This window comes from Vairimorpha necatrix, chromosome 2, assembly GCF_036630325.1.
Source record: "Vairimorpha necatrix chromosome 2, complete sequence".
In the NCBI taxonomy this organism is placed as follows: domain Eukaryota; kingdom Fungi; phylum Microsporidia; family Nosematidae; genus Vairimorpha; species Vairimorpha necatrix.
This window is the reverse complement of record NC_088817.1, coordinates 1,180,363-1,199,580: the sequence shown is the minus strand read 5'-3', so window position 1 is coordinate 1,199,580 and position 19,218 is coordinate 1,180,363. Positions and strand designations below refer to the sequence as shown.

At 24.5% G+C, this 19,218-nt stretch overlaps 7 protein-coding genes across 9 annotated transcripts; 5 read left to right on the top strand and 2 right to left on the bottom strand.

Annotated features, from left to right (window-relative positions):
• Nucleotides 1-2,134: 2,134 nt before the first annotated feature.
• Nucleotides 2,135-3,181, bottom strand: VNE69_02226 (replication factor C subunit 1-like protein; the record flags this gene model as incomplete). Its single annotated transcript, XM_065472780.1, has 1 exon — nt 2,135-3,181. The coding sequence occupies one exon, from the start codon at nt 3,179-3,181 to the stop codon at nt 2,135-2,137; it is 1,047 nt and encodes a 348-aa protein (XP_065328852.1).
• Nucleotides 3,182-4,999: 1,818 nt separating this feature from the next.
• VNE69_02225 (uncharacterized protein) lies at nt 5,000-7,671 on the top strand (the record flags this gene model as incomplete). The annotated part of the gene is made up of 2 exons (XM_065472779.1): nt 5,000-5,633; nt 7,541-7,671. 2 exons carry the CDS (start codon nt 5,000-5,002, stop codon nt 7,669-7,671), a joined length of 765 nt encoding a protein of 254 aa, XP_065328851.1.
• A 2,133-nt stretch (nt 7,672-9,804) lies between these two features.
• Nucleotides 9,805-10,233, top strand: VNE69_02224 (uncharacterized protein; the record flags this gene model as incomplete). The annotated part of the gene is made up of 1 exon (XM_065472778.1): nt 9,805-10,233. One exon carries the CDS (start codon nt 9,805-9,807, stop codon nt 10,231-10,233), a length of 429 nt encoding a protein of 142 aa, XP_065328850.1.
• An 89-nt stretch (nt 10,234-10,322) lies between these two features.
• On the top strand, nt 10,323-11,213 carry VNE69_02223 (uncharacterized protein; the record flags this gene model as incomplete). The annotated part of the gene is made up of 1 exon (XM_065472777.1): nt 10,323-11,213. One exon carries the CDS (start codon nt 10,323-10,325, stop codon nt 11,211-11,213), a length of 891 nt encoding a protein of 296 aa, XP_065328849.1.
• Nucleotides 11,214-12,118: 905 nt separating this feature from the next.
• On the bottom strand, nt 12,119-13,204 carry VNE69_02222 (spindle assembly abnormal 6-like protein; the record flags this gene model as incomplete). The annotated part of the gene is made up of 1 exon (XM_065472776.1): nt 12,119-13,204. One exon carries the CDS (start codon nt 13,202-13,204, stop codon nt 12,119-12,121), a length of 1,086 nt encoding a protein of 361 aa, XP_065328848.1.
• A 2,363-nt stretch (nt 13,205-15,567) lies between these two features.
• Nucleotides 15,568-15,900, top strand: VNE69_02221 (uncharacterized protein; the record flags this gene model as incomplete). The annotated part of the gene is made up of 1 exon (XM_065472775.1): nt 15,568-15,900. The coding sequence occupies one exon, from the start codon at nt 15,568-15,570 to the stop codon at nt 15,898-15,900; it is 333 nt and encodes a 110-aa protein (XP_065328847.1).
• Nucleotides 15,901-16,628: 728 nt separating this feature from the next.
• Nucleotides 16,629-18,779, top strand: VNE69_02220 (uncharacterized protein; the record flags this gene model as incomplete). Of its 3 annotated transcripts, XM_065472774.1 has the most annotated exons (2): nt 17,488-17,523; nt 17,565-18,779. In XM_065472774.1, the coding sequence occupies 2 exons, from the start codon at nt 17,488-17,490 to the stop codon at nt 18,777-18,779; spliced, it is 1,251 nt and encodes a 416-aa protein (XP_065328845.1). The 3 variants fall into 3 exon arrangements, with proteins under 3 accessions (XP_065328844.1, XP_065328845.1, XP_065328846.1); XM_065472773.1 differs by having other exon boundaries at nt 16,629-18,779; XM_065472772.1 differs by lacking the exon at nt 17,488-17,523 and having other exon boundaries at nt 17,865-18,779.
• Between the last annotated feature and the right edge of the window lie 439 nt (nt 18,780-19,218).

Genomic DNA, 19,218 nt, shown 5'->3' with positions numbered 1-19,218 from the left:
CTAGGGTATATGTGAGTTCTGATGCTATAGAATCAGAGGATATCGAAGAACAACTGAGATTTCCTCTTGAGTTCTTGAACATGCAACAGCCATCAGGACTTCCTCCACATAAGTTAGTACTGAAGATAGGGGCAATAGTGATGTTGTTACGCAATATTGATCCTAAGAATGGATTATTAAATGGGACCAGATTGAAGATAAAAAGTCTCAGAGATAATTACATCTTAGGTGAAATAATAACAGGAAGGGGAAGGGGCACCCTTGCTGTTATACCAAAGATAGACATGATGCCAAGTGACACTCTTCTTCCGTTTGTACTTAAAAGAAGACAGTTTCCTGTGGTATTGTCATATGCTATGACAATACATAAAGCACAGGGACAGTCTTTTGACAAAGTGGGAGTGTATTTGCCTGAGGATGTATTTTCTCATGGTCAATTATACGTAGCTTTGTCAAGAGTGAAGAAGAGTGAAAACTTGAGAGTCAAGTTGGGGGGAAACGGGGGCAATGTCAAAAATGTAATTCTACGTGAACTAATTGGCCCATAAGAGCCAAGAGATGGAGAAATGCGCCGTGAGCGTACAAGAACTATGCCATTTTTTCCAATAAGGATGAGATAAAAGATGGTAAAATGCGGCGTGAGCGTACAGATACTATGCCATTTTTTTAAAGAATAAACATAATGTGATAAAATTAAAACATGTACCCATGCAAACACAAACAACCCGTTCTAAGAACGGGTCTGTATACACTAGTATATCATATATATAAAAGAATTTTATTTAATTTTTTACCCCTCTTTTTTGTGACTTTGAAATTTCTAAACTATTACTTTTGGTCTTATTAAAGTATTATAATATCAAATTTGAACTCAATGCTTAAATTTGATAATTGTAAGTGCGCATACTATATATTAATGCCTTTCTAAACTATTTATTATTTATAGAAAACTCAGTTCCAAAATATCGTCAGAATCGTTTTTTAGAATTTATTTAACCCTTCCACGAAAAATCCAAAAAACAATTAACCAAAGAAAAAGCTGAATGTAAGTGTCAAAAATTGAGCTTAGAACTTCCCAAAATTTTTTAAATATAACTCATAAGTGTTTTTAACTCAACTTTACTCTCTATATGTTACTAAAAAGTATTTCTAATAAACATGCCTTTACCCTGCCAAATTCAATCATCCCAAAATGGAAACTTACCAAAATTTACCGAGGCGGGACATATTATAAAACAAAACATATTAATTCCCGTTTTCAAAACGGGAAAGCATACGCTAGTCATCATATATATAAAAGAATTTTATTTAATTTTTTACCCCTCTTTTTTGTGGTTTTAAAAATATTAAACTTCTTATTATAGCTTATTGTGTCATTGTAATATCAAATTTAAACTCAGTGCTTAAATTTGATAATTGTAAGTGCGTATAATATATATTAATGCATTTTTATTAGATTTATTATTTTTGTATAACTCAGTTCCAAAATATCGTCAGAATCGTTTTTTAGAATTTATTTAACCCTTCTAGAAAAATTGCAAAAACATATAACCAATGAAGATCTTACATGTAAGTGTCAAAAATTGAGCTTAGAAGTATTCAAAATTATCTAATTATGATTTTTAAGTGTTTTACAACAACATTACTCCTTATATGTCACTAAAAAGTATTTTTAAAAATCATGTCTAAACTCTGTCAAATTTAATCAGCCAAAAATGGAATTTTTACAAAATTTACCGAGACGGGACATATTATAAAACAAACACATTTATCCCGTTTTCAAAACGGGAAAGCATACGCTAGTAGTTTATAAAACATATATGTCGTAGCCCATCAAAAACTAGCCAATCATCTTTCGACAAATGTAAGTATTTGATTGGCTACTAAAACTATTTAAAAACATTTCCAAAAGAGGGGATGGAAAATTATAATAAACAGTTTGACAATATAAATTTTTCTGTCGCGATAATCAGAAGAAATATGAAGACATATTCTGATGAAAAAGAAATCATAACGGCGTTCTCTTTGTGATGCGATATATTCAAAAAAATCTTAAATAACATATTAAACAACATTACTAATGTTTGCACATTTTTAAAAAAAATTGTATGTCAAAATAAATTATATTTTATGCTTACAAATTAATAAATTCCTCTAAAGACAAATATCTCTTACAACATTTAGATACGCCTTTTTTATAAATAAAACTAAATTTTTCGTTTGATTCCCTAACTTCTTCTTTTGGTTTTTTTATATTTTGTATTTCGTCAATTGTAAAGCCTACACATTTTCTTTTTATAGATTCAGTTAAATACAATATGTTTTTGGGGCTTTTTGTCTTTACATTTAATAAATAAGAGTAGTGATCTTTGTAAGAAACATTTTCTTTTTTGCTTTCAGTGTTTTTTATTATTTGTACATTTTTATTTCTTTTCTGGTTAACTCTGCTAAGTGGCAAATAATAATATTTTTCGCCTAAAATGTCATATAAAGAAAAGGCGTCTGATGCCACGCTTGTTGCTTCATTTATATAGGCAGAATACACAAAGTTTATATTTTTATTATCGAATTGATTCCATTTTAGATGTTTAGTAAAAATATCATATGGATTTATAAATTCTTTACTGACTAAATTCAAATTCCTAATTTGTAAGTTATTGATAATTGACCGAAGATCATAATCACAATTTTTTATTAGTTTTGTGTAAGATTTGAAATCCATTTTTTCTATTTTGTATATTTTATCAATTATAATCCTAATTAGATCGTAGTCTAGTCTTTTGATATGGATGTTATTAATTTTCAAATCTTTGGCTTTATAAATGTTTTGTAAATTTCTATCACTCAAATTATATGTCGAAGTTATGATTAATGGAAATTTTTTATAACTTGGAAGTTTATAATTCTGTTCTACGTCTTCTATAACCATAATATTCTTTTTATTATCGATAGTATTACTAGAGCAAGTACTTTCTATTATATTATACTTGAAAAGATCGCACATTATTCTAACTAGAGTACTCTTGCCCGAACTCACGGGACCAGTTAAGATTATTACAGATTTGTCATCTAATCCTTTAAATATATTCAACAATTTGATATGAACATCTTCTGCAAAAACAAGATCTGTAAATCTAAGCGGCTTATGTTTCTCAGTCCAATTGAGATATTTTTTATTCATGAACAGGGTAAGTTAAACCGAAAAATAAAAGAAGATGTCTTTGGTTTTTTTAAAGATCTTTTGACTTGAATATGAATAAGTTTTTATGAAAAATATTATTCTTTTTAATTGTTTATTAATAAAAATTTTAGATAATGCATAATAAATATAATTATAATCATCTATTTGATATTTTAAAAAAGAAGTATTATCAACCCATAATTGGAGGGCCGTTCTTTTTTATTTTTCTACCCTTAAAATGAAATTCAAGAAATTAAGAGTAAAAAAGGGCAGAAATTGGGACCATTTATGGTTTTACAAGTTGTAAATAATTGTATATTTGATTAAAGAAATTGTCTAAAAATTATTCTAAATTTTTTTAAATATCACTATCAATAAAATGGCTAAAAACAGCATTAGTGTAAAAGCCATGGGGGATCAAAATTTTTAAAAAATTGCCCTTTTTTAAAAAAGGAAGGGAAGAGAAAATTTCAGAAAAAAAATAAAATGTAATTAAATAAACATTAAAATAGGTAAAATATATCAAAAACACAATTTTAATAATGTTTCAAAGGTGTCTTGACTCTCATTTCTTTTAATCATATACAAAGTTAAATAGATTTCTGAAAGTTCCTATGTTCTTACACCTATTGGGAAGAGAGGCTTTCAAAGATCTCTAATTCCAATCGATGGTGTTTGTGTGGACACCTGTTTCATTATTTCTAAATGTTTGACTGTGATTAACAGTTCTATGGTCCGCATAATGGCTTTTTAAAGTCATATATGCCTTCCACATATCGGAATGAATGATGGATTTTAAATTTACATGCTTAAATAAGATTGGCAGCAATGTATCCTTGTTTCTTTTATTTATTATGACAAAGATTATCTTCTTTTCTACTGTTTTTCTACCATCCCGAAACACCAAAAACCTTTGACCAATCTTCCGCTGTGGTATTTATTCTTACCTATTTTGCTTTCATCGATCTCCACTATAATATTTTCACCTCCTATTTGTTTTGTCTTATTTAAATATTTCTTAAAATTTTTAATTTATATAATTTCTCAAGTGTATAACTTACATTTTGAATATTACAGTCCAAAATTTTAGAAATATGCGCTATTTAAAGTCCCAATATCCTAAGATTAAAAATTTTCAAATAATAAGATGATCTATCTTACTATTTGAAAATAAAGTATTATTCCAAATTGAAAAATCCGAGCCTTCATTTGGGAAACTTGCATCTCAAATAAGCCGTTTCGTTAGATACTCTAGATGTATTCCAACAAAACATTGTACATTTCTGCTTATATTCTTGTTTAGTAGACGTTCGTAAAAATTTTCAATTTCTTCCTTACTCAGCATTCACTTTCTTTTTTAAAAAAGGGGCAATTTTTTAAAAATTTGGACCCCCATGTTTTTTACACTATTGCTGTTTTAGCCAATAGTTCTTATTTTAAAGCTGTTGATTAATAATATTACCATTTTTACGTAATTTGTTTCAATACTTTAGTAAATTGTTCACACTAAAATGGTGCATTTTGATGGAAATAAAAAATAACAAAAAATGCAGAAATATGTGCTGCACACACGTTTAAAAAAATTATCTGTATATTAAAAAATGTCAAATATTTCATTTGTCTGTAATTAATGTCAAAAATCATTATTTTTTGAATTCTGAAGGTCGACGTGGATTTACCAAATGACACTAGATCTTTTATGTCAAGTTTTAACAGGAACAAGTGCAAATTTAATAAAAAACACATCATGTTTTTTATATTTTATAATAAAATTTCACCCTTAATATATATATGTTGATTTTTCTAGTTCATATTAAAATGGTTTTTAGTACTTTATATTTATATAATGTACATAATCAACCCCAAACCATTGCTATTCTTGTGTTAGACGATGAATCTGCAGTAAAAGAAAATTCATTTGTCGAACTTCGCGTATCTCCAACAACTAAGTACCAATTATTTCATTGTAAAAATTTTAATGAAGAAATCGGATTTAGTACTTTCGATAATGAAGACTTGAAACAGCAACTTTGTGTTCATTATATTCAAAATAATACCATTTTCTTTTATAATAGTAACATTTTGTCAACACACAAAAGAGGTGAAGTTATTATAAATTATGGACATTATCATAAAGTAATATACAATAATGTAGATCTTAACATTAAGAACAAAGTCTGGTGTTCAGTCAAATTGGCCAAAAAAGCAGAATCTTTGAAAGCACTTAACAAGGTACTAAAATCCGAGAAAGAAAATACTAATGTAATTGATAAAATTGAAAATACAGAAGTTATGTTATTAGAAGATTCATACAATACCATGATAACAGAACAATCCGAGAAACAAGACTTTCATGATATAAATTCAAGCGAATCTGATACTAAAAACAATGAATCAAAAAGTACTTCTCATGATTATCCAACAGAGAATAACAATTCTTCTTTTTCTACGAGTACTATTTTATTTTTTATTTCCATTTCTATGCACGTTATTTTTTGTTTGCATCATAAACAATATATCTGATCAAATAAAAAATTTCAATATTTTTATAATATTTTTTACGGCGTAATGTGTCCAAAAAAAAACAAATTCCATATAAAGACGTCCTTAATAAAAATTAAAATCAATTTAATTGGTAACAAACTATTATAATTGCATAAAAAATGGTATTTACAATTTTATATTGTCGTTTTGTATTTGGAAAATTCAAAAAATAAACAAGTATTGTCCTGTTTTAAGATCATTACAGAAAAATCATAAAAGTATGATAAAATGACCATATTGGGTTGGTTCATTGATATTAAAAACAACAATTTAACTTCTAATGATTAATCCCGTTTCTTTTTTATATAATTTCTGTATTGTCTCAAAACGGCATCAAATTTTTTAGATGGTATGTAGGAATTTCTTGCTTTAATTGTTAAAGCGATTGACAGAAAAAAAAGTAAAAACCCGGGAACGACGTAAGAACTATCTAACCGAACGGATATAATCTATTAAAAGTAACAACAAAGAAATAAATTGATGTAAATATATGTTGGCCGTTTTAGCTTAGAAAGAGTATGAGAAACATAAAAGTAACTGAAATTTACGATAATAATTCCAATATGAGCATAGTGGCTTGTGATATATAAGTGATCAGGGTTGCTTAAGAGTGCGATAGTATTGATGTCATTAGTGGTGAGAAAATTGAAAGTGAATAAAATAATAGAACTTAATTTATAGTGTGAAATATTAGTAACCATATCATTCGACCCGATAATAAATTTTTCATTATATGCTAAATATAATATATATATAATTGACGATAATCCCCTGCCTTGTGTAATTTGCAGTCTGAACATTCTCCATTGTCCCCCTTTTACAAGGAAGACTGTTGTTTAAATAAATTCTCATAGTCTCATTTATGAAAAAACAATATCGATATATGCTTATCAATGTTTCGTTTCCCCCAATGTCTTTGCTTATAAAAAATAAAAATCAAAAGTTATCAGAATTATATCGACACTTTACCAACATAAGTGTCGCTATTTTGAAACTTTTTTAGAATTCACAAACAATTCGAACTGTCTCTGTTATAAGATGTTAAATAACTCATATTTTTATTTATATTGCAGAATCATTATATTATATATATAACCAGGATATGTATTATACTCACACAGTTTTATTATTTTGATGAATTTTAATATATGGTAAATTTCAACATATATTCACTTTAATAATATTAATACAAATTTAAGAGAGACAAAATAGTTGTTATTTTATATTTTTGGAGGTTTACTTAATATTTATATTTTTTGTTTCGTCGTTGTGCAAATAATATTTTGTAATAAAATTTTACTTTCTGTATCATAAACAATGAATCAATTTTGATAGCTCATATAAATGACTTTAGAATGCTAGTATTTGTTATAAAAATCTTAATGTGGGACAAAAAACACCCTTTTATATATGTTGATTTTATAGTTTATATTGGAATTGTTTGTAGTACTTTATATTTATATGATGTACATAATCAGCGCCAAATAATTGCTGCTCTTGTGTTAGACGATGAATCTTTCAAAAGAAAATTCATTTGTCGAACTTCGCGTATCTCTAACAATTAAGTACCAATTATTTTGTGTAAAAATTTTTATAAAATCTGAATTTAGTACTTTTAATAATGAAGAGTTGAAACATCAACTATATGCATTAAATATAACTTAATATATATTTCTTTAAAAAAAAAAATATTTTGTCAACACACAAAAGAGGTGAAATTATTATAATGATGGACAATCAAATATAATGTAATTCATTAACGTAAATCTTGCAACGGGGAACCATGTATAGAGTTTAGTTAAACTGACCACAAAGAAGATACAAATGAAACAAAAAACACGACTAGAGTTATTGATGATGAAGATACTATTGCCATTAATGACGAAGACACTAAATTAATTGATGATAAAGATGCCAATATAAACGCGATTGAAATGCAAATTTAATTCACGAAATAAGAAATTTAATCAAAAATTAAACGAACAAATGAAATGATGATTCCAAATCACGCAAGAGATTTCGATGTTTACTCCATAAAATAAATACATTTGATACAAAAAAAGATGAAGATATTGCTAATAATAGCCAAATATCGAATTGTTTTCGTTGAAATATATTCTTTGATTTTTAATTTGTAGATTGATTTTTATTGTTTAAGCGATTATACTTATAACCATTTATCTTATTATTTATGATATTAAAGAATATATTTTAAAACGATTTAATTGGATTACAAAACGTTTAGATAATTTTCTAAATGTTGTTTTTTATTGAGTAATTGCAGTATTCAGATATATTTATTATGTTTATATATTCACTTTCACGTCATCATAACAAATTAAATCTCGGATTATCTATATATTATTTCAACAAACCTCATCTATGATGAAAAGAGCCTCTATCTAAGAAGTCTAAGTATATAAATATCATTTTAAAATAAAATTATATTTAAAATTGGTTGTACATACTGGAATTAAAGCCAATAGTCTGCTTTAGAAAGGTTCGCTGTACTTGTAGTTGTATTCGCGACACGTTATAATAAAATATAGTGATTCTAGTTTAATTGTTTTATATTGTTTTTTAATATTCTTATTCGACAGAGTTCTCCTATAGGATTTTGTTTGCAATATATCTACGGATATTTCTCATAACAACCAACGTGTTTATTACTCCTAAAACTTTACGACAATATATAGTCTCACTTAATGTCATATACTTTATTATTTATCTATAAACTTTATATAGACTGTGTGATAACTCTAAGACATTATATCTACAATATTAGTGCTGTTGGTGTCAAACTAAGCCTTTATGAACACCGCTCGCACACTGATACCAATTTGAGATAGCGTGATTAGAATTCAATGGAAATTATATTAATAAAAGTGTATAAGAATAGAAAGAATCATGATGAGTAGTTATGTATAATGCAATAAAATTTTTTTGATAGTAGAACTAGACGTTGCATCGATTGCCAAACTTCGGTTGTAAATTTGGAATAATTACATAGGAAACATTTGGCTATAAATTGGCATGATAATCCATGTAAAACCAAAATAACTATAGATATGTCCAACATGATTGTATAGTCACTAAGTACTAATCGTTAAACATAGGGGTGCGTAAAATTTATCATCAAAATCAAGCTTATATTGATCGATGGCCTGCAAGAATACTTTCATAAGCATCACTCTAGAATTCCAGAGAGTTAGATGTAAAATTACGAGTGAGTTTTAAAAAATGATGTTTTTAACAAATTTATCTATCCTTAGTAATGTTCTAGCAATATTAAAAATAATTTATAGTAAATTTGTATAACAAAATACTAAATAAAAATTAGTTTGAGATTTGATTAGAGCGAGTAATTTGTTTAAAGTCTATATTTAAAATCTAATATAAACTTTTTGCCTTTTTTGTTAATTAGTCGTCTCTATAATATTTCTTACAGCAATGTATCGATTATGTTCGTAGTCTTTTGAGGCATTTTCTTTTTTCATATCTATATTAAATGTGTCAACTTACAAAAAAATGTAGCATCTTAACGGATATGTCAAAATAAATCATTATTGCAAGTTATAATCATAGTTCATAAATATATAGTTGTCATTAAAAAATGAGAAATATATATATCGCTTATATAATTCTTGAAACGTTAATAGAATTGTACTTATATATACTATGTAAAATCAGAAACTTCTCTAAACAATCATACTGAATGAACTAAGAGTCCAAATGAAAACCCAAAGTGTTTCATGTCAACCCCTTTCTAACTATAAATCATAAAGGAACTCATTGGTATAATTTACAAGATAAAAAGTATTGAAGTTCATACACTATGCATATCTTTATCAAAAAATTATATAATAATACCAATAATATTTTTTTTGTTGTAATTTTTAATTTGATATTAAATATCATAAAATTATACGATACGATCTAAATTAAATTTTAATTTTTACTTCTTAAAAATATAATTTACATCAAACAACTATAATTAAATAAAAAATAGAAACTTCGTAATTAAATTTTTTATTTATTTAATTTATATTTATTGATATTAAAAATCTATCCCTTAATTAATGAAAGATAATAATATAAATAATGAAATAATCTTGAGTAAAATAGAAGGAGGATCTTTTAAATTAAGATCCATTAAATACCTTATAGATTTTTATGAGACATTATCTAATAAAAATAAAGTATTTTCATATGTACTACGTAAGAAACATCATGTCTCATACAACACCATAACTCAATTAGATATAAACAAAGGATTAAAACATATTGAATATCCTGGATCAGATAGTAAATTACCTCACATAACTAACAATAAAACAGCACAAAAAGAAAAAACTAATAAAAAACCACAAAAAGAATATATAACAGAACGAGCAAATCTAATAAACAAACAAAGTTCTGAAAATTATAAATATACGAATATTGGATGTAGAAATTTCCAATTTAAAGAACTTTTACTTTACTGGTCTAAAATAGAAAAAAAGCGCTAAATTAAATGTGACAGTTATTTAATTAATAAGTTTTATAATAATAATTTTTCAGTTTTTAATTATCATATAAAATATTTTTTTCATCCCCCATGGATGAGACATATTTTTCGAATAAAATGAAGATTAATCCTCCATTTTTATATAGAAATATTAAAAAGTCAGTGCATTTTAAAGGAAAAGTCGATTTTCCTTGTTTGCCTACTTGTTGTATTGTAAAATTTAAACTTATCACATGTTCTAGTAAGAAATATAAAGAATTTAGACTTATTGGTTACACAACAAATAGTTTTTATAAAACTATGACTTATAATATGAAGAAGGGAAAGATGGGCAGAATAGACTTGACTTTTGTAATTCAGAATTGTACTGAGTCTACATTTTTATATTTTTATTTGTATTCTAAAAGAACAAAAAAGATTTTTAAAATATTTTTTACAGGATGTGAATTAGTAAATGGGAATAAAATCGAAATAGAAGACGATAACGAACTTTTAACAATTAAATATAAAGTAATTGAAAAAACCAACCGACATTTAAATATACAAAATAATAAAATAAAATTATACGATTTAGATAATAAAACAACTATAATTAAGAAGAAAAATAAGGATAATATAAATGATATGGATGACGATAATAAATTAAATAATAAAAGCCTACTGGAGAAATATAATTTTTTTTCTAAAAATTACAGTAGAGGGAAAATCATTAAATACCAAAAAAATCCACCAGAAATTTTAAGTGAATATTTAGGTAATCATCTTTGTAAAGAAATAGAGAGTCCGTATAAAAAAATAATGATGAAATGGAATAATGAAATTTTAAGGAATGAAAAATCATTACACGATTTTTTATTGAAATTTATAGAAAGACACATTACAAGAGAAGATAGACTAGAATTTGTATATTTGTTTTACAACAAAAGGTTGATCAACAAAATGGAATTTATAAAGATCATAAATCAAATAAAAATAAATTAATTGGACGTTTTAAATATAATTGATTGTTGTCATATTTTTGAAAATATTAAAAAAATATGGTCTGCATTTTTTTACAATTTGAGATTCACTAAATATTGTTTATTCTAACTATTTTCGGTTTTTATCCTCTGCTATTGCAATAAATCTTGGTTTTTGAGCTTTACTGTATAAATGTCTTATACATTATACAATTATATTGCCTACCCTGTCGATCATAATATTATGTCAGATTTTGTTGTTTGCCTTAATTTGCATGGGATCATGATAAAATGAAATCATGTTTTTAGCCCTTATTTAATACGTAGTAAGAGATGAAAGATAAATTTTATCATTATGTTTTTGATTACACTTGGTAGCTAAATGATCCACAGTCTTTTTATACATTCCTCTAAATCAAGCAAGGTTTAATATTACTTGGTCGTAATTTCTAAATATGTTTATTTTGACTTACCTTATTTCATAATTTTAAGTCTATGGGGCCAAGTTTAAAACAATTAATGTCATATTTTAGTAAATCTCAATATTAATAGATGTATAAAGATAATTGTAAGTTAAAAGTAAGATAAAAAAATAATTTCAAATAACCCCTCATATAATGATGTCATAGCTAAAGCTGACTTTAGTCATTTACAATATTATTGCACATGTTCAATTACTATTCTAAATTAATGACTTCTTTGTTTTTATTACTTCCTTCTGTCCAAAGATAGACCAGCATAAATTTGCAATTTTTTTTAAATACAAAATTTAATTTTAAGTTATTCTTAAAATATTTTAAAAATTTGTAAGGACATTCATAAGCATTTTACTGTTGTGTTCTCAAAAGATTAGATAAATCCGCAATTATTTATTGTTGGGTTCTTAAAAGATTAAATACATTCTTAAAATATTTATTTGATATTTTCTTAAGGTTTCTCCTCAGGATGTATAGAATATTCACTAATACTATCACTACTATATTTTTCTTTGATTTCTTTATTATTTGAAAAATGATTAAATACACTCTGAGCATTCTCTAATTTCCTTATTAATGCTTGATTTTCTACTTCTAACTCTTTAATTCTATTTTTTATTTCTTTATTTTCTTTTTGAAATTTTTTATATTTTTCTTCTGTAATTTTATTTTTCTTTTTTATTTCTTCTAAATTATTCTCATATTTTTCTACTTCATCATGTCTCTTTTTTATATTATTTTCTATTTCTTCTATTTTATTTTTATATTCTAAATTTTCAGATCTAATTTTTTTTATTATCTCATTTGCTACTTCTAAATCTTTTTCTAAATTTTTATTTTTTAAATTTAAATTTGAAAAATCTTCTCTGATTTTCATATTAGAATCATTTTCTAGTTTTAATTTTGTATTTTCTCTTTCTAATTCGTAAACTTGATTATTTAAATTTTTCATTTCTAATGTAGTTTTTTCTAATTTATATTTATATTCGTCAGTTTGTTTGTTTAACATGTTAATTTTGTTTATATGTGCATTTTGATTTTCTTCTAAATTTCTTATTTTTCTATGTAGAGTATTATTATTATAATCTTTTAGTAAACTATTTTCTTTTATAAGTTTAATATTATCATTTTCTAACCTATTTATAAAGTCGCCTATGTATGATTTATAGTCTAAATCTGTTGGTTCTTTAAATTTTAGTTCTAATTTTATAATATTCCTGAATTCATTTTTTTCTACAAACATAAATTTTAAATCTAGAAAATATGCCGAAAGTGAGTTATTTTGTACCATATGAAATAATTTGATAATTATTTCTATAAATTTATGATAATCGACAATTAAGTCTTGTTCCCTTTTTAAAATATAAAAATCATCATTATTTATGGTACAAATATAAAAAGAGAAGACGTCAGTTAAGTTTATTAATTTTATAATAAGCGAGTCCCCTTCTTTTATTACATCACATTTCATTTTTGTAGGGATTTGTTCATCATAGGAATATATTTGTATTTTCCCTGTAAATAATATTTCCTTCATTCGGGGTCAAAAAATAAAACGTATTTGACGAGAGAAAGAAAATGTAAACAGACAAGGTAAATATGATTAAATTATATTTTAAAGCGCAAATATAATGTTAAAGGAAGATCATGCTCCTTAAACATAGAAAAATTGTGTGCATATTCTTGACTGCACATATAAAAAATGTAATAAGGCAAAGCAAGAAATGTAGACCATAATACTTTGGCGTATAGGATTAATTTTCCTACAAAGATTTGTCTCTAAAAATGTAGAGAAGATTGAGGGGTAAAAAATAAAAAAAACTAAAAATTCTCAGCACAACAATGAATAAGCTACAAGCTTTATGTTAAAATTTATAAAAGATTTATTGAGTTATTTATCATAAAGCTTAGAAATTCATAGCACATCTTTCCCGGCATCGCTCATAGGATTCAGCTATTCCCAGACTTTGGTTTCTGTAGAATTATTAATACTTTCCAACTTCACTTTTTCAGCTTCATTTCACTTTGAGCTTTATGTTATAATAAATATTTAAAATAGATCGTCTAAGACAGCCTATATGTTAAAAATAAAACATCTAAAAATTTTATAAATATAAAACATTATATCACCAAGTATAAGGAAATTCCGAGCTTAAGGTCTTATAATACAATCTATTTGAAGTATTATAAAAAAATAACGCGACTTAATTTTTACCTAAATAAAATATTCCTAATTCATAATTATTAGAACTAATTTCATGTTAGTTTATATGCTTTACACTGTTAAAACATCCTTAATATAGCAACATCTTCTAACTATTTGCCTGTTATGTTTTCAATACTTCATTCAAGTAGCCTTAAAGACTTTCGTAAAGATTCTTTAAAATGTCTTCGTAAATGACATATTTACAATATTGTGTGACAAAATTTATGTTAGTACTGCTAAACAATAGCAGAATATATTTTTTTTACGAATTATAAAACGAAAACCTTGTTTATCCGCATTTCTTTTTATGTGTAGTTACATTCTGTATAATAAACTTAAATCTCATAAAAAACAAATGTAGTTTGTGTTAAAATATGCTATAGTTTCTAAGTTCGTGGTCGTAATTTCATAGACATAGATTTATAAAATTTTTAAATTTAATTTATTAAATGTCTTAAAAATTACCTTAATATTCGAGAAACAAACTAAGACTATATTATACGTAAAATCATCTGTAATTAATTATTAAATGCATAAACTGTGTTCTATTAACATTGACCACAATGAAAATATTAAATGACAGATACATTGAGAATAATTTTACAAAAATAAATGTATCAATCAAGTCAAAAACAATAAAATCGTGTGTAATCGATTCTACCATTTTTATTATTTAATTTATCAACTAACTCATGTGAAACTTTAGAAGATAATACTAAATTTAATTTTCACATTAGTGTCCTCATAATAATTATAATTTAGTTAACAAACATATAATCTACCATAAAAAAAACTTTGTATTGTTTGATATTTGAAAGGTTTTGAAAAAAAACTGTAAAGCGTTGTTTTTTTTTTTGTTTATTGAATCAAAACCAGAAATATAATGATCATATATTGTTATATTTATTCTTATAAAAGTTTAGAAAAGTTTAAATCTAAGGCGTATTGAATATTCTTTGTTCATAATTAATTTTTACAGCACAATCACTCTAGATTTATTGTATATGAAAAAAAAAAATAATAAAGTAGGGGTTTCTTAGATTTATAAAAACTAATTTGTTTGTGTTTTTAAAAATCAAGCAAAAAAGATAAATATTAAAATTTATTGATAAAAATTATCTAGGATTGATCAAAAATATATAATTTTTTGATAATAATGTAATAATACAAAATTTATTTTTTCTTAACATAAGGTAAGACATAAGAAATTGATTTTCGATGATCCGCTCAGAGTCGCTTTTTAGGAGCTTCATCTTGATCTTCTGATTAGAAAAAAAATTCAAAAATTTAGCTCGAACTAAACAGTCTTAATTTCAAAACATAAAAAGCATTGATTATCCTTAAATCATATGTTACTTCAATTAATAAATTGTAATTTATGATTATCGATTTTTATTACATATTACCTTACCTTACAATAATTAAGGCAAAATATCGAAGTTAACCAAGACAAACTAATATAATGAATATTCTTACATATAAAAAGTAATCAATGATCAAGTAAAATTTCATTTCATAGTTTATGAAGATCAAATTGTATATGAAAATGACTCAAAAAAATAAAAAATTGTTCTTTACCCCTAAATGCACTATTAAATGCTCTAACCTGTTTTGTTTTACTTTGTTTATATGAATGAAACAAATTGAAGTCATTGTTTTTAATATATATATTTTTTTGCTAAAAACAAATAAAAATGTGTTTGAATTTTATAATACTACAGAGTTACATAAGATTACCTACGATACTTATACTTCCAAATTTAGAATGGTTATTCAGTACTAGTATGGCAGACAACCCCAATGAAACTAAAGTTGAACCACTGAAGGACGAAAGTACAAAAGATGTGAGGAACTTTAAAATGTTATTCGATGATAAAGTGAAGTTCTTTGAGAATCTAAAAATCTCGGCCAGTAAGAAGATGGAGATTGAGACAAATCCGATACAATATACAAGTAAAAACCACAATAGCAAAGATATACGGACTTATAATTTTCAAGATTTAATAAGCAAGTGGAACCATCCCTAAAACTAATAAATGTTTTAACATAATTATTTTTCTTACCATATTTTAATATTCAGTGATTATAAAATTTGCAAGTAATATTGTAAACGAATGTATAAACAAACGGGTCTTATTTGTTATTCTATGCAAAAACAAGAAATTTGTTTTGACTCTATGTATATTCTAATTGTTAAATATAATTTAAGAATCGACCATTTAATATTTAATTACGGACTTAAAAAGAAACATATTGCATGAACTGTTTCCTGCAGACCTTGTTGAATTCAATAATTAAAAATAAAATGTAGAAGTTTAGATCTTCATAGATATAATTAGTTTGTGGGCAAATAAAAAAGGTATAAAATTAAATGATTTGCAAAACACAAATTTTCAATAAACATGATCATTGAAATTTTTCTGTAATGACCAATACAATAATATGTGTATTTAATTAGTTTGTTATTCATTTTAGATATGTCAAATATTTTTCCAAGTAAGATATTTGACATTGTTTTTGATAGATATCGATGGTTTTGACATTTAATTTTTATAATTGTCAAGTGTTTTGTTAATCCATTAATTAAACATAAGTTTTACATTCATAAGCAGTTGAGTAACATTGATTCACTTTTTAACATTTAATTAAATTTGAAAAAAAAACAGAAAAAAAAATGTTTTTTAAGTATAAAAAACTGTGCTTATTTTTTATTTAATTTAGAAAAAAATATAAATTTTTTTATAGCATTACCCTCATGAATATCTCTACAATATTGTTGTTTATGACTTTTGTGATCTCTAATGAAACAATTTTTAACTTATTAAAAGACAATATCACTATGAAAATAAAAGAAAGAGATTATTTTGTGTTTAATTATGAAAAAAATTATATCAAAATAAATATTTATTTATGGGAAGTCAGGGAACATATTAGTTTTACTTTTGAAGATCTTTTATATGATGAAAACAATAAATATATAAGTATTTCTCTAAATGTTAATTATGTTGATAAATCTATAAAAGATATAACAGAAGAAATAGAAAGTAAATTAATAGAGATCTTCAAAACACCAAACAATAATTCCTTTGTGTTATTATATTACGCTTCGCAATATGAAAAATACCCCATTATCAAAGAAATCATTGAATCTATTCAAAAAGACAATCATGAAAGAAGAGTATCACCCCGAATTAACCAGATTTTTTATGAAAACATTTGTGCTAATTGTATGTCAATAAATAAAATATTTGCCGACATAAAAAAATATAATTACAACAAAAACGGCAAGATTGATATACATAAATCACATACTCATTATATAAAAAAAGATGATGCTTATTATTTTAATTTATATCTCGTTATAGACAAGATACTTTACTTTTTTATGTTAAATACTAAAGAAATAGAGGAATCGATGGAGATAAAAACAGAAAATATGTATGAAATGAATCTAGAAATATTTTATGTATTGTCTAAATTATATAAAATCGTTGATATTGAATATCTTAATACAAGATTCTGCAGTAAAAATTTAGATTGTTATTTAGATAAAATCGAATTGGTTTCTAAAGGTACATTTAAAATTGAAATAGGCCCCAATTATATTCGATTTCATGAAAACTTATATAATTTTGAAAATAAATCTAATCGTAATAAAAATTTTTATTCAAAATTTCAAAAAAAAATTAAGATAATAAAATATATAAAAGATATTGATGCAGATAACGTCGTAGAATCTCTATACAGATTGTTTTTTAGATATAATAAGGTTGAATTCCTCATTTTAGGACTTTTAAATAGACCAAAATCGCCTTTAAAATTAATATTTGCGTATTTACTACTATTCATAAAAGCGATTGAAAAAGAAGATTTTGATATAATAACGGGAATAAATGAATATACTGAAAACATAATAGAAATTGATAAGAATGAGCTTACAAAAAAATTATTAGATTATTTATTGAGTTTTAATGACTCTGAATCGTATTTAATGAAAATTCTTTTAATTCTAGAAGCAGAAGAATTTTTAAATGAAAATGATGTAACTGATGAACCTATCTTAAAATCTTTAAAATACATCAATGATCATCTCAAGACGAAAAATTATGAAAATGAATACATTGATATAATAGATATATTGAAAGAAATAAAAACTCACATTGGAAGAATTATAGAACATAAAAAGGATATTTTAGATTACATCAATAAAATTAATATGCTATTTACAGAATCAATCAGTACAACATTGATTTCTGAAAAGGGTAAGGAGCATTACACAAAAGATGAAATTATCACAAACTTATGCTTAAATGAATTTGAAGTAGAAAAAAGCATTAGATTTATAAAAAAAAATATCTTTGAAAACATCGAGGAAGATAGAAAATATGAACAGAAAAGAAATCTAAAAGCCTTCGAAAGGCAAAGAATTGACCAAATAATACTTTTAACCACAATCTACGACGAGTTAAATAAAATCATGTCAGATGCTTTAAATACCTATAATGAATTATTTTTTGATGAGGAAGTGGTAAATAATTTCATAAAAATATTAAATAACGAGGTAATTAAAGTTATCGATATGAAATTTAATGAATATCCAATGAAAAAGGAAATACAAGAAGATTCAATACTAGAATATAAAAAAGAATTGGAAACGATTTATCTAAAACGACTAAGAGAAAATATAAATAAAAATATTTTAAATAATGCTATGGAATATGCATTACAAACTTTAACAATCATCTTTGATAATAAATATCAAAATATTTCAGTTGAAGAATCAAAATATGAAAAATGTTTAAAAAATATGAGACTTATTCTAAAAGAAAATGCTCTTTTTGAAGCTTTAAATGACAATTCTGGGATTAAATTGCATGATAATTTAATACGAATATTAAACAGTTAGATTAGATGCATTAAAAAATTTAATTTTTTATATTTTGTGTAAATTTTAAAGGAAGCTTATAAATGTTATTCTTATAATGAAATAAAAAAATTGTTTGATACAATATAGCTACACAATTAAAATTAAGTAGAATTTTATCAGTGAATAGAAATCTGTTTGTGCTTCAGATTGTTTTTCTCAATTGAACCTATTCCCTTAACAATTTCGCAGGAACTTTATTGCTAATTACATACAAGGTAAAATGATTAAATAAATGGTTTATTTATAATGATCTAACAAAAACGTAAAACTTTTACATCAAAGAGTATGTTTTTCCTTATGTATAAAGAATTACGAATAGAGTTTAAATATTTACAGTATACGCATTTTGGGTTGTTCATTTTTATTTTTTTTTTTTTTGCCCCCCTCAAAAAAAAATAAAATCAAAAAGAAGGAACAA